The sequence below is a fragment of the Coffea eugenioides genome, chromosome 10 (genome assembly GCF_003713205.1).
Source record: "Coffea eugenioides isolate CCC68of chromosome 10, Ceug_1.0, whole genome shotgun sequence".
Classification (NCBI taxonomy): domain Eukaryota; kingdom Viridiplantae; phylum Streptophyta; class Magnoliopsida; order Gentianales; family Rubiaceae; genus Coffea; species Coffea eugenioides.
The window spans coordinates 502677-522370 of record NC_040044.1 but is presented as its reverse complement, the minus strand read 5'-3'; the positions used below and the strand labels follow the sequence as shown (position 1 = coordinate 522370).

The following is a 19694-nucleotide window of genomic DNA, read 5'->3' as shown; positions in this document are numbered from 1 at the left end:
ATTTTGAAGAACTTTTTTCAAGTAGTTATTCTGTTGTAACCATATCAGCAATTTTGTAGTGTGGTTCGATCCTGTCGTCAGTTTTGTGTAAGGTCAAATCAACAAAAGGGCAAAAAAGGAAAAAGATAGTTGTAGTAATAGCAATTAGGTGCGAGTATCAATACACGGTCAGCACGAAAAGAAAAAAAACAATACCAACGTGCAGATCCGTTGTAGTCTAGGTGGTTAGGATACTCGGCTCTCACCCGAGAGACCCGGGTTCAAGTCCCGGCAACGGAAGATCATTTTTTCAAAGGACAGAATAGAGTTTTGCTACCCGCAGCAGCACAAGAATCATGCCTTTTCTAGTTTTGTCTGTAATGGACGAGGAAGCCTATTCGACAACCAAACATTCTTGCAAACAAGCTCTTGACAAGAATTTTCTGTGTTGGCTCAAAAATGGCTACAGTAAATCGGATAAAGCCAATCCTACCCGTTTCCCGTGGAATAGTACTTTATTTCCCTGTGCTTGCTGGGCGTTGTGGACGGATAGAAATAGATTCTTTCTTGATCCTGCTAACAGAGACCTAAAGACTTGGATCTCCTTTTGTAGTCTAGGTGGTTAGGATACTCGGCTCTCACCCGAGAGACCCGGGTTCAAGTCCCGGCAACGGAAGATCATTTTTTCAAAGGACAGAATAGAGTTTTGCTACCCGCAGCAGCACAAGAATCATGCCTTTTCTAGTTTTGTCTGTAATGGACGAGGAAGCCTATTCGACAACCAAACATTCTTGCAAACAAGCTCTTGACAAGAATTTTCTGTGTTGGCTCAAAAATGGCTACAGTAAATCGGATAAAGCCAATCCTACCCGTTTCCCGTGGAATAGTACTTTATTTCCCTGTGCTTGCTGGGCTTTGTGGACGGATAGAAATAGATTCTTTCTTGATCCTGCTAACAGAGACCTAAAGACTTGGATCTCCTTTTGTGGAAGTTCAGCTTCTGAATTTTTATTTTTAGGTCCAACAAAACTGAGGTTGATTACTGAGGTTGATTTTGTTATACACTTCCCCCCGCCTGCCTTTTGTCACTAGCTTGTGTATCGATCTTAGAGGAGTCAGCTATCCTTAGATTGTAAGCAAACTCATCCCATGCAAGATAATATTATTTGATGAGAACAGACGGTTGGTTTAAAAGTCAAGAAAGCAAATCTGGAAAATAGAACTCAGCTAAATTTGTACATCAGATCAACGAAAATGCACAGCAACTTGTGTGTTGCTCAACGGGCCAAATCAATCTTGCTGTGAAAAGTTGCGTCCAACAGAAAAAGGGCAGGTTGTGATTTGGCAGCATATCCATATTTTGATGTGCTGTACTTTCGGTGAACACCGGTAAGCTTGCCAGTGCCTGCCTTCTGATGGAAAGTAACCATGAGTTTTGAGCATTCCCTAGAATAACCAAAAAGACACGTACAATTAATATACTATTTTCTTTTATGAAAAAATTCATTAATGTGTGAAAAGAGCACAAGGAACCACTTACAAAAGCTGATCTTCAGTGTAGTTTGTGTGCCTCTCGCATGTCTTAGTCCACTTCTTGAACCCATTGACAGAGCATTGTGCAGTAAAGATTGCTGCTGCTGCTAAGAGAGACGGGGGGAACCTAAGCATTTCATACTCGACGAGGCACAGCTCAACGATAAAGAAGGACAGAAGCTCCAACTAGTCACCAGAAGATTATTGCCAGTTATTAGGCAGATCAAGATAGCGCAAAAAATTCACATACACTAAATACGAAACAATACCTTTTTATTAGAGTCAGCAGCTTTAAGAAAGCGCCTCATGAAGACATAAGCAGTAGGCACTGAAAGATTAAACTGCAAGGTATTGATCATTAAGCTCTCCTGCAGCGAGCCACAGTTCAATTTTAGTTATATGACAAAGGAAACCTTCATATATCAAAGATCAACTCATAGACAATAGATGCCATAACAAACCTACCATCTCAAGCACGTCATTTCTGGAGTAAGCCCTGTCAGAAATCAATATGAGGTCTTCAACGACAGGAACAGAAACTTCTTCATACTTGCAAGCCAGAAGCATTGCTGTCACTCCAACAAGTTGAAGTTTCTTGCGCACCACAGAGACTGTTGTTAAGAACCTATCTATTAGATTGACAGTTAAATACAAGGTCTCATCCATCAGTTCAAACTTGTAATGCACCTGTACATTCAGAAGTACAGTGTTAGCCGCAACCTTTTTCTTACTTCTGACAGTTCAGAATTTGTAAGAATGCCAAAATAATGTGAAATTGTTTCTTTACCTCTATCAGCCAGTCAATAAGAATGCCCCTCATCCTCTCATTGATGTCAAATTGCTGTGCCATGTAGTTCGATGGGACACAGCTAGATATCTGCATGCGAATAATGAAATAAAACTGAAATAAAGATAAGAGTCTGTCAACAAATGGGGGATCAAATATCTGCAAATCTTTTTTTTTTTTTTGGGGCAAAAGCCGCAAGACATTACTGTCACTTCTTTCAAATATTACCTTGTATCACAATTAAGAACTGGTTGTTACTTTTTTTTTCCTCTTAAGAAGGAATTAGAAGAAATCTGTAAAGACAGCAGTGCTCAATTCGAGTAGCAGTTAGCAAAGATGCTTCAGTTAAATCAAGTGAATTAATTCAAATTGAATAAACTAGGCTTCTCTCTTTCACTGGCCTAAAGAAGGGTTATGAACTAAAAGAATGGACTAAGCACATAGGAAAACTTACTAATTAACATAATTCACTATATGGAAACAAGACGCTGGAGTGGAAACAAGACTATATATAGGGCAGGACTATATGCACAATCATTTAAAACAAGCAAACAAAAGTCATGAACTCAATCAATGAACTAAGCACATTGGAAAAGTTACTGATTTGAAAGAAATAGATAATAACCAATCTGAAGTGCTACGCACATAGATAAACTTACTGAGTTGACATAGTTCACTATAAGGAAACATGACTTTAGAGTGGAAACAAGAGAACATCATTTAAGACAAGGCAAAGAAGGGTTACAAGCTCAATGAATGGACTAAGCTCATGTGGAGAACAAAGTAGAGCAATTTGAAACAAATAGACAATAACCAAACTTAAGTCCTAAAGAATGCTGGAGAATGGATTTGTTATGTGACCTCGGTTCTTTTGTAGTAGGCATACAAGTCATCGATATATTCCACAACTGCTAGTGGGTTATTCTTATCAACACTGTCTATGTCCACCACTTGTTCCACAGCTATATCCTCCATCTCAAACTCAGCATCCTACAATCAAGTAAAAGATGAAGGAAGCCATCCAATAAAACCAAAAGAAAATAAAAAAAGTGAATTAAATACCATCCGATCTATTTCCTCGAGCATAGCTTCTGTGTGTTGCACGGACATTGGCACTGGATAGTCACCATTTGACTTGTAGTCCTCCACATCAATAATGACGCAATCTTCAGATGCACTTGCTTTAGGGACTGAATTGACTACTGGCTTTGTTTCCTATGGAAATAAAATCACACTATTCAGACTTACAACAATAACACACATAAATCATTTGACAACGATAGAAATTCGTCTTCCTTTGCCATCTTTCATTTGTTTCCAAAAGTGATGTATACCTGAATCAGAGGCTGATCCTGTTTCGAAGCCATTTGAGCCGCAAACTTCCTGATCATATAGCAAGAACCAAGACAAAAGGAAAACAAATAGACAAAGTGACACAAAATAGTTCATTCTGCAACCAAATGTGCAGCTTCTTAATCTTAGATAACCAATAAATGAAGAATGATAAAGCCACTTAAATCTCAGAACCGACATCAAGGATAGCAGAATCCACCAACCTAGTGATTGGTCGATGGACTGGAATAGGAGGGATATTAGCAGCGGTTGCATTATGCCTGTATAAAATGACCAGGGTTTTAAATAAAACAAAGGAAAAGGACGAGTAATTCATTTGAATGAATAGAAAGATCAAATTTTTAAGAACCCTCAAAGATTAGGGTTTAAGAGATCATACTCTGCCAAGACACCTCTTTTGTGGACAACACGGGGATAAGGTGGAGGCCCTATAACGTTCCTATTGATGGTGCTCAATGCCCTCCTATTCTGCCCAATTGATTCCGTCAACTTTCCTCCTCTAGCCCCCATATCCCCTTTTGATACACAATCAAATGATATCAGAAGTTAGGGTTTTGTAATCTATGGATGCCAGACCATCATAACTTGAGTGGATGATCAAAATAAATAAAAGAAAATAATCAAGAGAGACCAAACTATGAGAAGATAAGCTGCATTCAAAATTCAAGTACCTCGAGTGTTAGAGGGCCTAATCAAACCCGGGTAGTTCTCATCTGATCCTGCCGTCTTGGCCATCTTCAAGAACAGCTACACCTAATAACAGGATTTAAAAAAACAAAAGAACTTTTCAAAAACCCATTCAAGAATTTGAGTAGTTACTTAAAAATAATTTATCGCAGAAATAAGCAGTCCAAACAAACGTAATATAAGGATTCGAAAAAAGAAAAAAGGAAAAAGAAAAGAAGAAAACCCAATTCATAAAACATAAAGAGAGATGAAACTAAAATCCAGGGTTATGACGAGAATCCCAGATAAAGATACCTGCAGTAATTCCGATGAAAGGAAGTATCTTATTGTTTCAGTTAAAGCGGCCGTCAAATGAAGAGAGAGACCAGAGAAAGCTCCACCAAAATGATCAGTGGAGGGGATTCATCTTGAAGAAGTGTTTCTCTCTTTTTCATTAACCTTGTCTATATCTCAGTCTTCTGGGTTGGTTGTATTGAGGGTTTTATTGCTTAATTGCAGTAGGAAGAAAATGGATAAAAGCGGGATGAAAGGGTAAAAACGGCGGAAATATGTCCGGACATAGCCCTCTTTTCATATTTTGAAAACAACGGCTAGTAAATTGTGGCCGTTGGATGAAAAGTTGCGATGGTCTATTCTTTGCTTATTAACGGTTCTTTCGGCCGTCGAACCCCTCGTCCCTCTCCCAAAAAATAAAAAAAAAAAATCCCCTCCGCCGCCCAGGTCAAATGTGTGTTTCAAAAACTTTTACCCAGATAGATGATGATGATTCTGATGATGCCCTTACATTAATTTAAAGGAGTATTTAAGACAGCCGGGTCTACTACTGAGATGCTTTCTCAATTTTTTTTCCAAAAAAAAAAAAAGCTCCCTCCGTCTCACTTTGACAGTCCTGTTTTCTTTTTTTGTCTGTCCCAAATTATAGTTCACTTTCCGAATGTAATTGTATTTTAATTTTTCTAAAATACCCTTATTAAATGTAAGTTGTTGTTACTATAAATCTACCCCCATTGAACGAGAGTTAATTCTTTTTTTACCATCAATTCAAGTTTCCATAAAGTTATATTTAATTAATGTGAGGGTATTTTAGGAAAATAGTTACCTAAATTAATTGTTCCAATAAAGTTAACTACTTTTTCTTAAATTGTGTGGAAAAAAAATCAGGACTATCAAAGTGAGACGGGGGAGTATACTGAATTTGCTAATGAATTAGATAACTGATTTTCTATATATGGTAATAATGGTATGGTCTGGTCTGGCCATTTACACAACTGATTTCCAATTCCATCCATGCACTATATAGCCCATTACTCTGTAAAATTGCTATGCCTATTCTTGTGGGAACTATAAATTGTTATTTTAACTTTTCTTTGTTGTGCTTTTTATTAGTTCTGATTTGAATGGTACTAACTAACAAACATTTGTGCTTGTATCACAACTGTTAATCAGCCTAGAGAATAAATGAAGATGACCAAATTCCAATAGGGTTAGGGCATCATTCCCTCGGCTATTCTTTTTACTACTTTTAAATTGTAAGCCGGAAAGAAGCTACAATTATGTTTTTATTTTCAAATTCAAACTTGGCTTGTTGAGGTACAATTGGTGCTCTCTATTTTTAAAAACACATTTGATTTGTTTTGGATTCGATGTTGTTTAGAAATCACATAACGGGAAAAAAAAAAGTGATTAAAAACGTGTTTGTTTGTGTTCCATCCTGCTTTTCTTCAAAAATTCCCACATTAATAATCATGAGAATAAACTTTCCTTATTACAACCTAATTATGAGATTTTTTTTTTTTTTTTGGGAAAAGCTGTACAAAAGAAGGCTCCTTACATTTGCTAGTTGTCTTTTTCTTAGTCCCTCAAAATGTAAAATGATGCATTTTGATCCTCACACATTAAAAAAAATAATCAATTTGATCCCAAATTTTTATTCTAAAGGCATGCATTGAGGCAAGTTTCTCTTCAACATTATGACGAACATATCTATACGGCTTTTCCTGCAAGCAAACTTGCTCTTTTTTCCATTTCTACACCCTAATTGATCAACATATGGTATATGCATCTTTTTAGGTAAAAAATAATCATAATAATTGGATCAAGAATTTGGAACCAAAGTGCTTGGATCCAAAATACATCGCTTTGAATGTAAGGGATTAAAAAAGTTTATGTTTGTGAAGGACCTTTCGTGAAAATTGTCCCTCAAGTTCCCCCCCCCCCCCCCCTTTTTGGCTTATGATTACAAGCTGTTCTTATTCTTACTAAACTAACTTGCAAGCCTCTTTTATATGATTTGCCTTCAAAGAAAAAATTATTTTTTTATACATTAACATTGCACGTGCTATCATAATTAATTCTAAATTTAAATTTTACATATATATCATACGTCCAAAACATTCTTTTATTACCATTTTCAGGATTTTGGACCACAAGAAATTGTTCTCCATGATGACTAACGTGAAGCTAAATGCACGGACAATTTCCTAGTAGCAGTCATAAATGAAAGAGAAATAGAGCCCCAATACCTAATAAAAAAAAAATTTGTATAATATTCCATACTTACTGGTGGGTTTCCTATTGGTCTCTCTCTCTCTCATTATCCAGGAGAATTTTGTTTCAAGACAAAGTAAAGGAATTCCATGTCGATTTTTTTTTCCTTTTTAAGTTTTCGCATACTGAATATAACCACCATGTGAAAAAAATCAGGGAAAGTTTGAAGAACATTTAGGGATGGCGACAGCTGGCGGGCGCCACGTCGTAGAAGGGGAGATTGGAGAGGAAGACAAGAAGCCATTGAGCCCGGTGGTCAAGAAAACTCAGGATCAAATGGATGTGGTTGAAGAACTCATAGGCATGATTGAAAATGTAAAGTCCATAGGAGAATTCAGGAAGACCCAAAGGAAAGAGTGTCAAAGCCTTGTTAGAAGATTGAAGCTCTTGTTACCTTTCTTAGAAGAATTTAGAGACCTTGACAAGCCGATTCCAGAAGCAGCCCTTGAATGCTTAAACAAATTGAAGAAAGCCTTCATTTCTGCCAAGAAATTGTTGACCACCTGTCATTGCGGAAGCAAAATTTACCTGGTTGGTAATTCCCTTGATATGCTTTTGTCCTTAATTTCCCGCATTTCTGATTTTGTTCGTGCCTTTTTGAGCATGCTAATTTCCTGTTACTAAATATTACCGTGGTTTAGGCATTAGAAACGGAAGCCATTATGGTCAGGTTTCATTCTGTATATGCAAAAATAAGTCGGGCTTTGGATGGCATGCCGTACGAGGAGCTTGGAATTTCGGATGAAGAGAAAGAACAGGTCTGTCATCGTAAATCTTACTATAACATCTGCATTTTCTTTCTAGAAGGACATTATGGGCTTATAGCATTTGCATTTGGGGTTGTCACTTGCACGCGTACATCCCTAGCTGCTGCAGGATTTTCAGTGCCTAATGTTTTGTCTCAGTTTATGGATAATGATGTTGGATGCTATTTGACTAATTCTTAACAGCTATTGATTGGCCTTTTTTTCTTTTTTTTTCCTTTTTTCGATGATGAAAGAGGCGTAATTCTTTTCATTTGTTGCCTTGGACGCTAATTTTATACAGGTTGAGTTGATGCGGGCACAAATTAGGAGATCCAGATCGCGGGCTGATACTCAGGATATGGAATTCACGATGGATTTGATGGTGGCATTGTCCACAGAGAATGATAGGAATGCAGACATTGCTAGTGTTGAAAGGTTGGCAAACAAGCTAGCTTTACGTACGGTTGAGGAGCTGAAGGCTGAAACGTTGGCTGTTAGAAGGCTTGTCAAAGACAGAAGAGGTCATAATGCAGAAGGCACTCAACAAATCACACTTCTTCTAAAAAAATTCCAAAAGTTTGCCGCTGTTCCAGAAACTGGTGCACTTGACGATCCGCTTATGCCAAAAACTCGTAAAAAATGTGCTTCTGCTGTAGAAATTCCCCATGAGTTCCTCTGTCCCATTACCTTGGAGATTATGATAGATCCGGTAATCGTAGCAACTGGACAGGTAATAACATATTTCTCCGGGTTCTTTAACCCAACCTCAACCACCATGCACCCTTTTCCATATTTGCTTATATTTTCTCATTAAGAAACTTTACTTCCCTTGCATTCTACCACTTGGTACAAAACTGATGTGTAGATCAAGGCCATGTAGCTCTGACACTAATTCTTTGTTTATAATCAACGTCCATTGTAGACCTACGAAAGAGAGAGCATACAGCAATGGTTGGATTCAGGTCATCGAACCTGTCCAAAATCAGGGCAAGAGTTAACTCACTTATCACTAGCACCAAATTTTGCCCTCCGAAACTTAATTCGGCAGTGGGGTACCAAGAACAATTTCCAACTTTTCACAAAGGAAGCATCTGCAAACCCCAAGAATCCCGTTACGGAAGATGATGGAGAGATATTATCCTTGGTTCAAAATCTATCTTCAAGTCAGCTAGATGTGCAGAGGAGTGCGGTGGAGAAGATTCGTATTCTCTCCAAAGAGAGTCCTGCAAACAGGATTTTGATTGCCAGTAGTGGAGGAATCCAACCACTTGTGCAACTACTGTCCTATCCAGACTCCAAAATCCGGGAGCATGCTGTAACAGCAACATTGAACTTGTCAATTGAAGAGTCAAACAAGAAGCTCATATCCAGAGAAAACCCTATTCCAGCTATAATTGAAATTTTGCGGAGTGGAACTGTTGGTGCCAAAGAAAATTCGGCCGCAGCATTGTTCAGCTTATCAATGCTCGATGAGAATAAAGCAACAGTAGGAGATTTAAACGGCATCCCACCATTGGTACTGCTGTTGAAAAATGGGACAATAAGGGGCAAAAAGGATGCTGTGACTGCACTCTTCAATCTCTGTCTCAATCATAGTAACAAGTCCAGGGCTATTGAAGCTGGCATTGTGACTCCATTACTCAGCCTACTGGAGGACAGGAACTTGGACATGATTGACGAAATCCTCTCCCTTCTGCTGCTACTTGCATCAAATCCGGAGGGAAGGCAAGAAATTGGACAGCTCTCATTTATTGAGACTCTTGTTAACTTCATCAGAGACGGCACTCCCAAAAACAAGGAATGTGCAACTGCAGTTCTTCTGCAGTTGGGTTCAAATAACTCCAATCTCATTCTGGCTGCACTTCAGTATGGTGTGTATGAACATCTAGTTGAAGTCACCAAGAGTGGAACTGACAGAGGTCGAAGGAAAGCAAATTCAGTTTTACAGCTTATGAGTAAGGCTGAACAAATTCCCTAGGTCCGTAGTCAATGCAAATGACAGGTTGATAACTAACCATTCTTTGCAGCATCGTGTTGTATAATTGAACTTTTTTTTTGGGATGCCATCCTGTTAACCAATCCCGAGTTAACTAAGTAGCAGCAATTGGCTTTTAGATTACACTTTGTCATAAGATTATTAATCACACGTACCAGCTGATGACAAAGGAAAAACAAATTAAAAAAGGTTGGAATTGACTGAGAATTTCCCCGATGACGATTAATTTGGCGAAGGCCCGGTAGGTTGCCTCCATCAATTCACCTGCAGCCTGCAAGGGGTGACTGAATAAGTTGATCCACATCTTCGCATTGTAGCCAGGATAGATATACAGGTAAACCACTCTGTTATTGTCAGGACGGGCTCCGTACCGTCTTCAGATTATTAAGCAGGTAGAGTAGAATTCACTTGACAATCCTACAAAATGGAGACTTCAGACTGGAGAGATATTCACATGCACTTCAAGTTCACTAGGCATTTTCAGAACAAATTTCGACAAAAATAAGTATCAAAACTTGAAAATAATTCAATCCCCTAGGAACCATATGGAGATTAAGGAAAGGGAAAACACCACTTCAAACTGCTTCTCGTCTTACTAGCTACTGCTTCTCGTCTTACTAATTACTGGCAAATGAGGGCCTTGTTTGGCAGACAAGTTTTTTGCCAAGTTTGTCTGCTACAAGTTTTTTTAAAACTTTACATACAATAATCTCAAAAAACTTCTCAAAATTTTTAAACTATACACTTCAAAATATTTTAAAAAAACACACACACACTTCAAAAAAAATTGTTAAAACTTCTACAGTAAGTTACAGTAAAGTTTTAGACAAACACCCAAAAAACTCACTTGTCAAACCGATTTTTTGGATGTTTGTCTAAAACTTTACTGTAGTTTACTATAAAAGTTGTAGGAAAATTTTTAAGATGAAATTTTTTTTCTTTTTTTTTCTCTCTTTCCTTTTCTCTTTTTTTTCCTTTCTTTCTTTTTTCTTTTTTTCCTCTCTTCTTCTTCTCTCTGCCCCCCCCCCCCCCCCGCCGCCTGGAAGGAAGTTGCAGCAGTAGAAACAAATTTATTTTTTTTTTGGCATTTTTCCATCTCCCTCTCCCCTCTCCTCCCTTCTCCCCTTCCCCCTTCCCTGCCACCACTCCCTCCCTCTCGCCGAAAGTTGCAACCGCAAAAACAATTTTTTTTTTTTTTTTTTTGCATTTTCTCTCTCCCCCTCTTCCCGCTCTCCTCCTCTTCCCTCTCCCCACTGGAAGTTACAGCAACAAAAAAAAAAAAATTTTCTTTTTCCTCTCCCTCTCCTCCTAGCGCAATCTAGTTGCATGACCAGATCGGGCAGAGAGGGAGAGGAAGAGTAGGGGGGACAGGGTAGGAGAGGAGGAGGAGAGAAAGGAAAAAGAGGTGACCGGAGGTGGAAGATGTTGTCCGTGCTTGCTAGTCTTGGTCGACGGTGGAGGTGGTGATAGGTTGAGGTGGAGGAAGAAAGGAGGAAGGAAAATTTTTTTTTATGTATTTTTTGGGTATTTTGAAGTGTGTAATTTAAAATTTTTAAATTTTTTTTTGAGATTATTGTAGTTAAATTTATTTTAAAAAATTGGTAGGAGACAAACTTAGCAAAAACTCACATTGTCAAACCGAATTTGTTAGCATGATTTTTGGACATATGGATCAAATTAAGAACCAACAGCCTAGGCTTGTTTGGATTGTATTTTTCTAGATTTTTGGTAGAAAAATTACTGTAGTGATTTCATATATGTAAGGTAAAAATGTGATTGAAAAATGTGTTCACGGAAAACGTAACAATTCAAACAATTCAAAGAAAATTTGCAATCCAAACAATTCTTTGTAAGGTGGGAGATCAAATGGTTTGACCTTTGCCGCCCTTGACCTCCTATCACTTGCTACTAGCATGTGATTTCTTCAAATCCAAACGAGTCTGTAGTTTACTCGTTTAGTCGAATGGTAGTTTAATTCTCGTTGATGCCCTTGATTCAATTGGGCAGTCCTTCAAATAGTTTAAAGTAGGAATAGAAGTAATGTAGAAATTATTAATTGATAAAAAAAAAAAAGAATGGATCCTATTAAGGATTAAGGATGCTATATTGTATTGTAGCGTACCACTGGAGGAAAGAGTTTAATACGACAATTTTGTGATTTATCAACTTAAAATAAATAAAGGAAGTACTTCTTTTCTTTTCTTTTCTTTTTTTTTTTGAAGGGGGAAAAACATCTTATTAGTGACTGACTTCCTTTGTGTATATGTTATCGATAAATTCAAAGCCATCCGGGCCGCCTCACTTCATTTCTATACCAGCTAAATTCAAAATTTATGACATTGGTAAAACTAATATGGGATTTTGAGACAATTGATGATTGAATAATGACTACGCTTAGTAAATATGGATAATTAGATAAATCTTTATAAAACAGGGATTTGAAGATTTAGACATCTAATAATTCTTTGTTGATTATCTTCTTTGGAGAAAGTGAGAGACAACTCATGACATTTGTTTCGTATAATAAATGGGGTTGGCTAACACACGCCCAATAAGACCTTATTAGGAGTGTCCTCAATTGCTACATTTTTGTAAAAATGAAGTTGATTCGTAAAGATATGTAAATGCATAAGGTGTAATAAATGTGAATATGAATTGACATGAGTGTGATTGAATAAAAGATTATTTGAAATTTTTGTTATAATATTTGCCGCAACATTTTTTTTGTAATGCGATATATAATTTATAAATGATAAAAAGGTTAGCATTTTTTGCAATGTAATATCTTTTTTTTTAACTCTCCCTCTCATCCTCGTAACTTTTCCACCATAAATTGTTATATCCAAAATTTGAACCTTGAATTTGATAAAATAAGGCAGTGTAATTTATATAAGATCAAAAGGTAAAACGCCAAAGTTAGGTGTGATTTACATGTTCTAAACAACTACCCTGATTAAAGAAAGTAAAGCAATGATGCGTTTGATAAAACTGGAGTTTGAAAGTTGAAATTTGAAATTTGGATTCATTAAATTATTGAATTGTTAAGTATTAAATCTAAGAGTAAAAAACAAAAAATCCCCATGTGGTAAACTTAATATACAAAAAAAGCCCATCGTGGTTTCAAAATATACAACATGACACCCCGTACTTTGAACTAAATTGTAAATGTGACGGAATTCGTTAAACTTAACGGAAATGGACGAAATGACAAAAATGCCCTGATATAATTAAGCAAAAGACAGTTCTAAAAAATCATTTGTTTTATTCTCTAGATAGAGAGAATTGAGGATTAAGGGGTAGAACATGTATATTTGTTAAAAACTATATATAAATTTTTTTTTTAGATTCCAATAAGTCATTTTCGTTAAGTTTAACGGATTCCATCACTTTTACAATTTAGTTCAAAGTACGGGATGTCGTGTTGTATATTTTGAAACTACAGGGGGACTTTTCTGTGTATTAGGTTTACCACGGAGGGCTTTTTTGTATTTTACCCTAAATATAATACATTTGAGTATATATCACATTTAGTGATAAGTTAATAGCTTATCACTTATTTTTTGGAGTAAGTTTTGGCTAAAAAATTTAGTGTCATTTAATTAATTCAGATGTTTAATTTTTTTATTATTAAACACGTCTAAACATGTTAAGATCCGAATCCATTAAATTTAAATGTTGAATTAGGTTATCAAACAGGGTATAAACATTATAGTAGTATATCTCTCTAACGAATTTTTTATTCTATCTCTTTTTTATTATTTAATTTTTTTTCTAAGATATGTACACACATAGTGTGTGCAGCACCTATTAATATTTATACTAGGAGAGGGAGGGATTATTGTAAACATTTTTGTATTACTTAATGTTTTTCTAAACTACCCTTGATAACTTTCTTTTTCCAATTTCCCATATGTCCTTCTTTCAACCAATATGTATTTCTTATCATTTTGTTTTTTCAACACATTCAACTAACCTTAATTTTATTAGCAACTATCAATTATGATTGATTATGAATTACGACTAAATAATTATTATTCATATATTTTGCTTTAGTGAACTTTCTAAATATTTACTATTAGACCATAAAACTAATTATCTTGAAAATGATTTCAAATATACTAAAAAAATTTTTGGCACAAATTTCTTTTATTAATGGTTGTGCCTCCAACACTAGTTACTATATAATGCTAATATGCTAATACTTGATTTAAGAAGTGGAGTAGCAGCAGTTATAATAAAGACCTGGAATTGGGTGCTCTTTGGAGGCAAAGCTCTCTCTTTTGAAACCTCCTCTTTCATCTCAGTGGCGCCGTCTCTGTCCTCACTTTCTTCCATCTCTTTTCGGATCTATCCTTAGAGCCCCTCCCCCAATTGATAAAGCCGTAAGCCCCCGCTCTCTTTCTCTTTACCTTTTTTGACACTTCTCTTACTGATGTAAAGCTGTACAAGTGTGTGTGTTTGTACAGTCTTGCGTGTCTCTCTTACTCATTACCTGTAAATTTTGTTTGAAATGCTCTTTGATTATGAATTTATGTTGTTAAATGTTGAAAAGTGTTTTCTTGGTTAGAATTCAGGAGTGTAATTGCTGGCCCATCTGGGCTTTGACTGAAATTTTTGGATTTTTAGATTCTTCTTTTCACACACTGCATTTATGGACTTGAGAGGGTTTTACGCAGTTAATTTGCTTTAATTTTTTTTTCCTAGTGTCAAATGTTAGTTTCATTGCGTGGTTCCTTAGTCTGCTGCATCTTTCTTGTATTGTCAGTCAAATTGGGTTTAATTATTTTGTTTGTGATTAAATTAATCCTTTGTGTGATTTCAAAGTAAATTTGTCGTAATACCATGGAAATTAGGCTTTGTTCAGTGTGATACCGCTAGAATTGATATCGACTCGAATGGGGTCTAGACTGACTGATGGTTTTTCCCTACTATAACTTCAGTAAGGAGATTGCAAAGTCTCTTTATATCGGAAGTCAATAGGATAGAAATGCAGTTAGTTATTTGACTCTTTTTCATCAGTCAGTTGCTGTTTGGCAAAAAGAATGATTTACTTGTTTAAAATTGTTATGCTCTAGATGTCCTAATTCTATGGTCTTTTATGTTATACAATCCTTATTTGTGCTGGAGCAGACTTAGAGATACTAATGAGGTTAAATTAGAAAAGCTTAGTATATCATTTAACCTTTCATTTTCTGCTCAGGCCTCTTGTGAAAGTCAAACTGTATGTGTTGATGATTCTACAAATGATTAATACTGAGACTAGTAGCAATGGAGTGGTTAACGGTGGAGTTGCAATTCCTGCTCTTAAGCAGGATGGTGGTGGTCTTGGCTTTTCTTCTCACAATAAACAGCCACCTTGTGAAACAAAAAAGACAGCACTGAGGGATGTGCAAAATCAAGCCAGTGGCTTGTCACAGAACCATCGAGAGAATTCAAGCTTTCTTGCTTCAGGAGCCAATACAGATGCAGTTAGAGTTTGTGGAAATAAGAGGCTTACACCAGAGCGCCCTTCGGGTTCTGCTTTCTATCCTGCCTTAACCAATTCTTGTGCAAATGAGCATATCATGAATGCACGTCGAAGATTTGAGTTAGAACTAGGCAGGGGAAGAGTTCAAAGCAACACAACTAAGGTTGCTGATTCTCCGCAGTCCAGGCAAGTGCACCAATTGCAGCAAGAAACTCCTCAAAAACAAACTCATTTGAGGGCAAGCAACAATTATTCTGTTCCTGCAGTTCCACAGAATAATATTCCACCCACGAATAGTTCGTTTGGGGGATTGTCAGCTCCAAATTTTCTGGGGAAGTATGCCACTGGTATGCAATCTACACAGTCTGATTCTCTTAGGGTCACATTGGAATGTCCTAATTCTGTTGACTATAAGGGTAGTCGTGATCAGCAAACAACAGAACGGTATGTCCGCCTGCAAAATTTTTTGAAAGAATGTGATGAGTCAAACTGTCGGGATTACATCCAGGGTAAGTCCATGGGTTTCAGGAATCCTATTTCCTCATGCATATTTTTCCTATTCTTTAAATAGTCAACTCCAATGGCTGCTTGATTTGATTCTATCAGTGCTCCGATATCTATCCCCAGCTGAGCTTAGTAGACATGCCTTTGAGTTGGAGGCAAGAGCAATTCAATTAGCAATGGAGGAAGGTATAGATGTTCTTTTTCACCAGTAATAAATGATTACTAACTTCCGAATGTTGGTTCTTCTAGGATAAAAAATTTAGAACGATTTCAACAAGACACAGATAGCTCTGGTACATATATATCAGATAAAGCGCATCCCTTGAATGCCTTTTGTGTGTGTGTGTGCGTGCGTGCTTGCTCGCATGTGAGTTGGGGGCAGAGAGAGAGATAGAGAGAATTTGATGACGATTGGAGAGTTACAGCTTCTGCCGTCTATTAGGGTAAAGGATATTAGTGCATTTGTATTCTAAAATACTGACTTGTCTATATATCTTTTGTAACTGTGGTATGGGCTTTAGGTAATTTTTTTTCAAAGGATATAGATAGTATAGTTATGCAATACAAGTACCCTGGCCAAGTAAAATTTCTTGCAGATTTTCCTTCTTAACAACCAAGAATTTTGCAACAGCGTTGTTTTGACAGTGCTAAGCCCAGCATGTTTCATTGAATCTTATTTTAATTCTTCAGATTATGGACTTGTTTAAACTAAGCTATCTGAAGATGTTGCTACTAGGAAGCTAATTTACTTGTGTAATTGTATCTTCTGCGAATCTTTTGTTAGTTGCTCTGCAACAGTTTCTCTTGCTCTCAGTTTTTAGTTGCTTCTTCTAGAAGTAGCGTGAAGAATAGGGGTAGAATATTTTCTTTTGAGTTTGTGCAATGCTAGCACTTGTAATCATTCCAGCGGGGTGGAGGTTGATTATTTTGAGGTCTCTTTTATACTCTCTCACTTATTCAGCTGTAAGATACTAGTAAATCTATTGATTGACAACTGCAGGGCTTTAATTTATTTGATTTAATATTCCACTGTCTTGACTCTTGACCTTACATATGAGAGGGCAGATGTTTTTCCTAGCATTCTTAATGGGGTCCTTGATATCCCTGAATAGGTTTGCTCTTATCAATGTTGTTGGTCGTGACTTTACATATGAGAGGGCAGATGTTTTTCCTAGCGTGCTTAATGGGATCCTTGATACCCCTGAATAGTTTTGCTCTTATCAATGTTGTTGGTGTTAAAAATATAGTAGGCTTTATTTCGTACATCGGATGACAATGTCGTGGATGATCTTTCTTGGATCATATACCATTCAACTATCTGCTTAGGCTCAAAGAGAAATTCTGCTGGCAATCTGGCATACTGTAGATTTAGAAACTTTTTAAGCAAGAGTAATTTTTTTCTCTCTCTCTAGACTTTGTGGGTGTTGCTTCTCCATTTGATTTTCCTTGTGTCTCATTGCATTTGCAGGAAAAGAAATGCATCGGATGAAGGCCCTGAACGTCCTGGGTAAATCAACCCTCACTGATAGTTCTTTGCAAGCTACGTCTACCCTCACCAGTAATTCATTGCAAAATACTCAGCTATATCCCAGAAAATGAAACTTGCAGCGCTTATATACAATTTTTCGCAAGGTAACGAGGGTCTTCAGGCCTTTTTTTTTTAGGGGTACTTCATCAAGGATCAAGGATCTAGCAGTGGCTCCGTAGTCCTGGATACTTCAAACATGCATATTACTCCAAGACCTCCGGGTTCAGCCTATTCAACTGACTATGAGAAGTCCATCCAGAGAAAATGTCTGGATTGGTTGGTGGCATAGTGCATTTCAGCAACGCCTAATTATGTTGGGAAATAAGTTTGATTTAGCAATTAGCTGATTTACCTTCTCAGATCAATTATGCTTCTTCCCTTTTCTTCTATTCCTTTGTGTTGTTTGCCTGACTAATTTATCATGTTTGAAACGCATGGTCACCAAAATATTAGAAGCTAATGGTGTTCGACTGTTTGCCTAGGTCTTCAAGTCCAGCTTTTTCTTCAATTTCTCTTGTTTGGTGGTAACTATAACGTCTATGTGTCCTCCTTTCCGGCGGTTGTCATGTTAAAAGTTTTAGGAGCTATATAATTATGCTATTGCTAGTTTTAGGAGCTGTATGATTATGTGATTTTTTCAAATCTAAACGTGTGTGTGTGTGGTGGTGCATCCGTCTCGTTTGGTCCAACAGCTGAGTTTGTTTGGATTATAGAATTATTACACGTAATATATTGTTTGTATCATAAATACATTTTTTAATCCATCTTTTTATATTTTCAATTATTTTTTTATCTCATATATATCATATCATAAAAAATGCTATAATAATTATTTTAAATAATACTCTATTTAAACACATTCACTGGTGATTCAATCTCTGTTGGTTCTTTCTAATCTAGTTAAGCCCTTCCTTAAATAAATTAAATTAGCATGGGAGGAAAAGTAGGAGTAATGTAGAAAGAAATCATCGATTGATAAAAATAATAATGAGTGTGTTTGGATTATAAATTATTTAAGATAATTTTGTGAAAAAATATTATAGTACTTTTTTAATATGATGTATGTGAGATAAAAAGGTTATTGGAAAATATGTTAATGATGCAAGCAAATCAGTGTGTGTAAATAAAGTGAAATAACACATAATTCAAACACGTGTTTGGATTAGGAAGATTTGAAATAAAAAAATTTACTTCACAAATTCCAATCACCTTTTTATCTTTCCAATCACTTTTTTATCTCACATACATCACATTATAAAAAGTGTTACAGTAATTATTTCAAATAAATTATTCAAATAAATTCCTATTCAAACTATCAATAATAATAATGAGTGTGTTAATAATGAATGTGTTGGATAGAGTGTATTATTTGAAATAATTATTATAGTATTTTTTATAATGTGATATATGTGAAATAAAAAATAATAAAAAATATATTTATAATGTCAGTAAAATATTATTTAAAATAATTTATAATTTAAACGCATTCCATAATAACGCAGCCGCCGGCCCCATGCAAATCTTTATTATGCTTTAGTCATCAACGGCATATTCCGGAAGACCACTGCGTTCACACTGGATCGAATTGAATCCGCACTACGTCCCAAAAACAGTTCTCCAGATCGTAGCCGTTTAGCAGGGGAGCAGACAATTCAAGGTACTTGGTATGACGTGTCGTGATCGCGAAGGTTCAGGGAGTCGTTGTAATGCATCTCTGGCTAAGCTCCGGACTGATATGACAACTTAACCTACGACATTATTCTGCCACCATTGCGTTTCAATCACCTCTCACGGGACAATTTCAGAGCCGGGCCACGCTCTTTTGTTGGGAGCACATAATTCAAGGCGTGTCTTGACCGCAATAGCAACGGTCCGGGCCATCGTTGCAGGGATTGGTTGTAATGGATCTCTGGATAAGGAACCACGATATTATGATGGATCTGTGGATAAGCTACATGTCTTTTCAATCAGCAGACAAATTCATACCAAGTTGAACTGTGTAATGGATTTCGCGTAGAGGGCAAAAACTTGGGTAGACTCGGTCTACGGACCCATCCATAGACCGAGAGGTAGAAAATAAGCCACGTCATTGAAGTGGAGTGAAAATTTTCAGTTCAGAGTTCTCTCTCATTTGTAGCAGGTCGCGCCTTTCCCTTGTCCTTTTCCATCACCGGTAGGTATCTACTACTATGCTCCCATGAAAAGATCCAGGCAGATGATGCCATAATATTCGCAAGAGAAAAGAAGGTTCTGACCAGCAAAAGCAAAGGTTTGTTTGGATATCTCAATTATCTCAAATAATATTTCGCTTGCATTATAGACACATTTTTCAATTCACCTTTTTATATTATCAATCACCTTTTTATCTCACATACATCACATCACAAAAAATATTACAGTAATTATTCCAAATAATATTTCAAATAATACACTATCCAAACAAACCCGATTCGTTTGATGCGCTATCTCCGTGACTATTTTGATTGTTTTGCTGCCCTTCCCCCATCACATCCATGGATCCTGAGCAACGGCCAACAATTTGTTTATTTTGAGCTTACCATCAAGCC

The 19694-nt window shown here is 36.5% G+C and overlaps 3 protein-coding genes and 2 non-coding genes across 7 annotated transcripts; 4 read left to right on the top strand and 1 right to left on the bottom strand.

Annotated features, from left to right (window-relative positions):
* Positions 1-206: 206 nt before the first annotated feature.
* On the top strand, positions 207-279 carry TRNAE-CUC. The gene has a single exon. It is a non-coding gene; the product is annotated as a tRNA-Glu (tRNA).
* A 303-nt stretch (positions 280-582) lies between these two features.
* Positions 583-655, top strand: TRNAE-CUC. Its single transcript has one exon. It is a non-coding gene; the product is annotated as a tRNA-Glu (tRNA).
* A 454-nt stretch (positions 656-1109) lies between these two features.
* LOC113749376 (G2/mitotic-specific cyclin-2-like) lies at positions 1110-4860 on the bottom strand. The gene is made up of 12 exons (XM_027293082.1): positions 4634-4860; positions 4324-4405; positions 4032-4167; positions 3856-3912; positions 3634-3682; positions 3362-3514; positions 3161-3289; positions 2300-2389; positions 1978-2199; positions 1782-1880; positions 1520-1698; positions 1110-1425 (listed from the first exon to the last, which is right to left on the bottom strand). Exons 2-12 carry the CDS (start codon positions 4385-4387, stop codon positions 1257-1259), a joined length of 1347 nt encoding a protein of 448 aa, XP_027148883.1. The 5' UTR covers positions 4388-4405; positions 4634-4860; the 3' UTR covers positions 1110-1256.
* A 2150-nt stretch (positions 4861-7010) lies between these two features.
* On the top strand, positions 7011-9764 carry LOC113749825 (U-box domain-containing protein 15). Its single transcript, XM_027293691.1, has 4 exons — positions 7011-7417; positions 7528-7644; positions 7934-8362; positions 8555-9764. The coding sequence occupies exons 1-4, from the start codon at positions 7067-7069 to the stop codon at positions 9608-9610; spliced, it is 1953 nt and encodes a 650-aa protein (XP_027149492.1). The 5' UTR covers positions 7011-7066; the 3' UTR covers positions 9611-9764.
* A 4094-nt stretch (positions 9765-13858) lies between these two features.
* Positions 13859-17602, top strand: LOC113749771. Of its 3 annotated transcripts, none has more exons than XM_027293613.1 (4): positions 13859-14010; positions 14829-15604; positions 15723-15785; positions 17068-17602. In XM_027293613.1, exons 2-4 carry the CDS (start codon positions 14860-14862, stop codon positions 17196-17198), a joined length of 939 nt encoding a protein of 312 aa, XP_027149414.1. In that variant the 5' UTR covers positions 13859-14010; positions 14829-14859; the 3' UTR covers positions 17199-17602. The 3 variants fall into 3 exon arrangements, with proteins under 3 accessions (XP_027149414.1, XP_027149413.1, XP_027149415.1); XM_027293612.1 differs by having other exon boundaries at positions 15702-15785; XM_027293614.1 differs by lacking the exon at positions 15723-15785.
* Positions 17603-19694: the final 2092 nt, after the last annotated feature.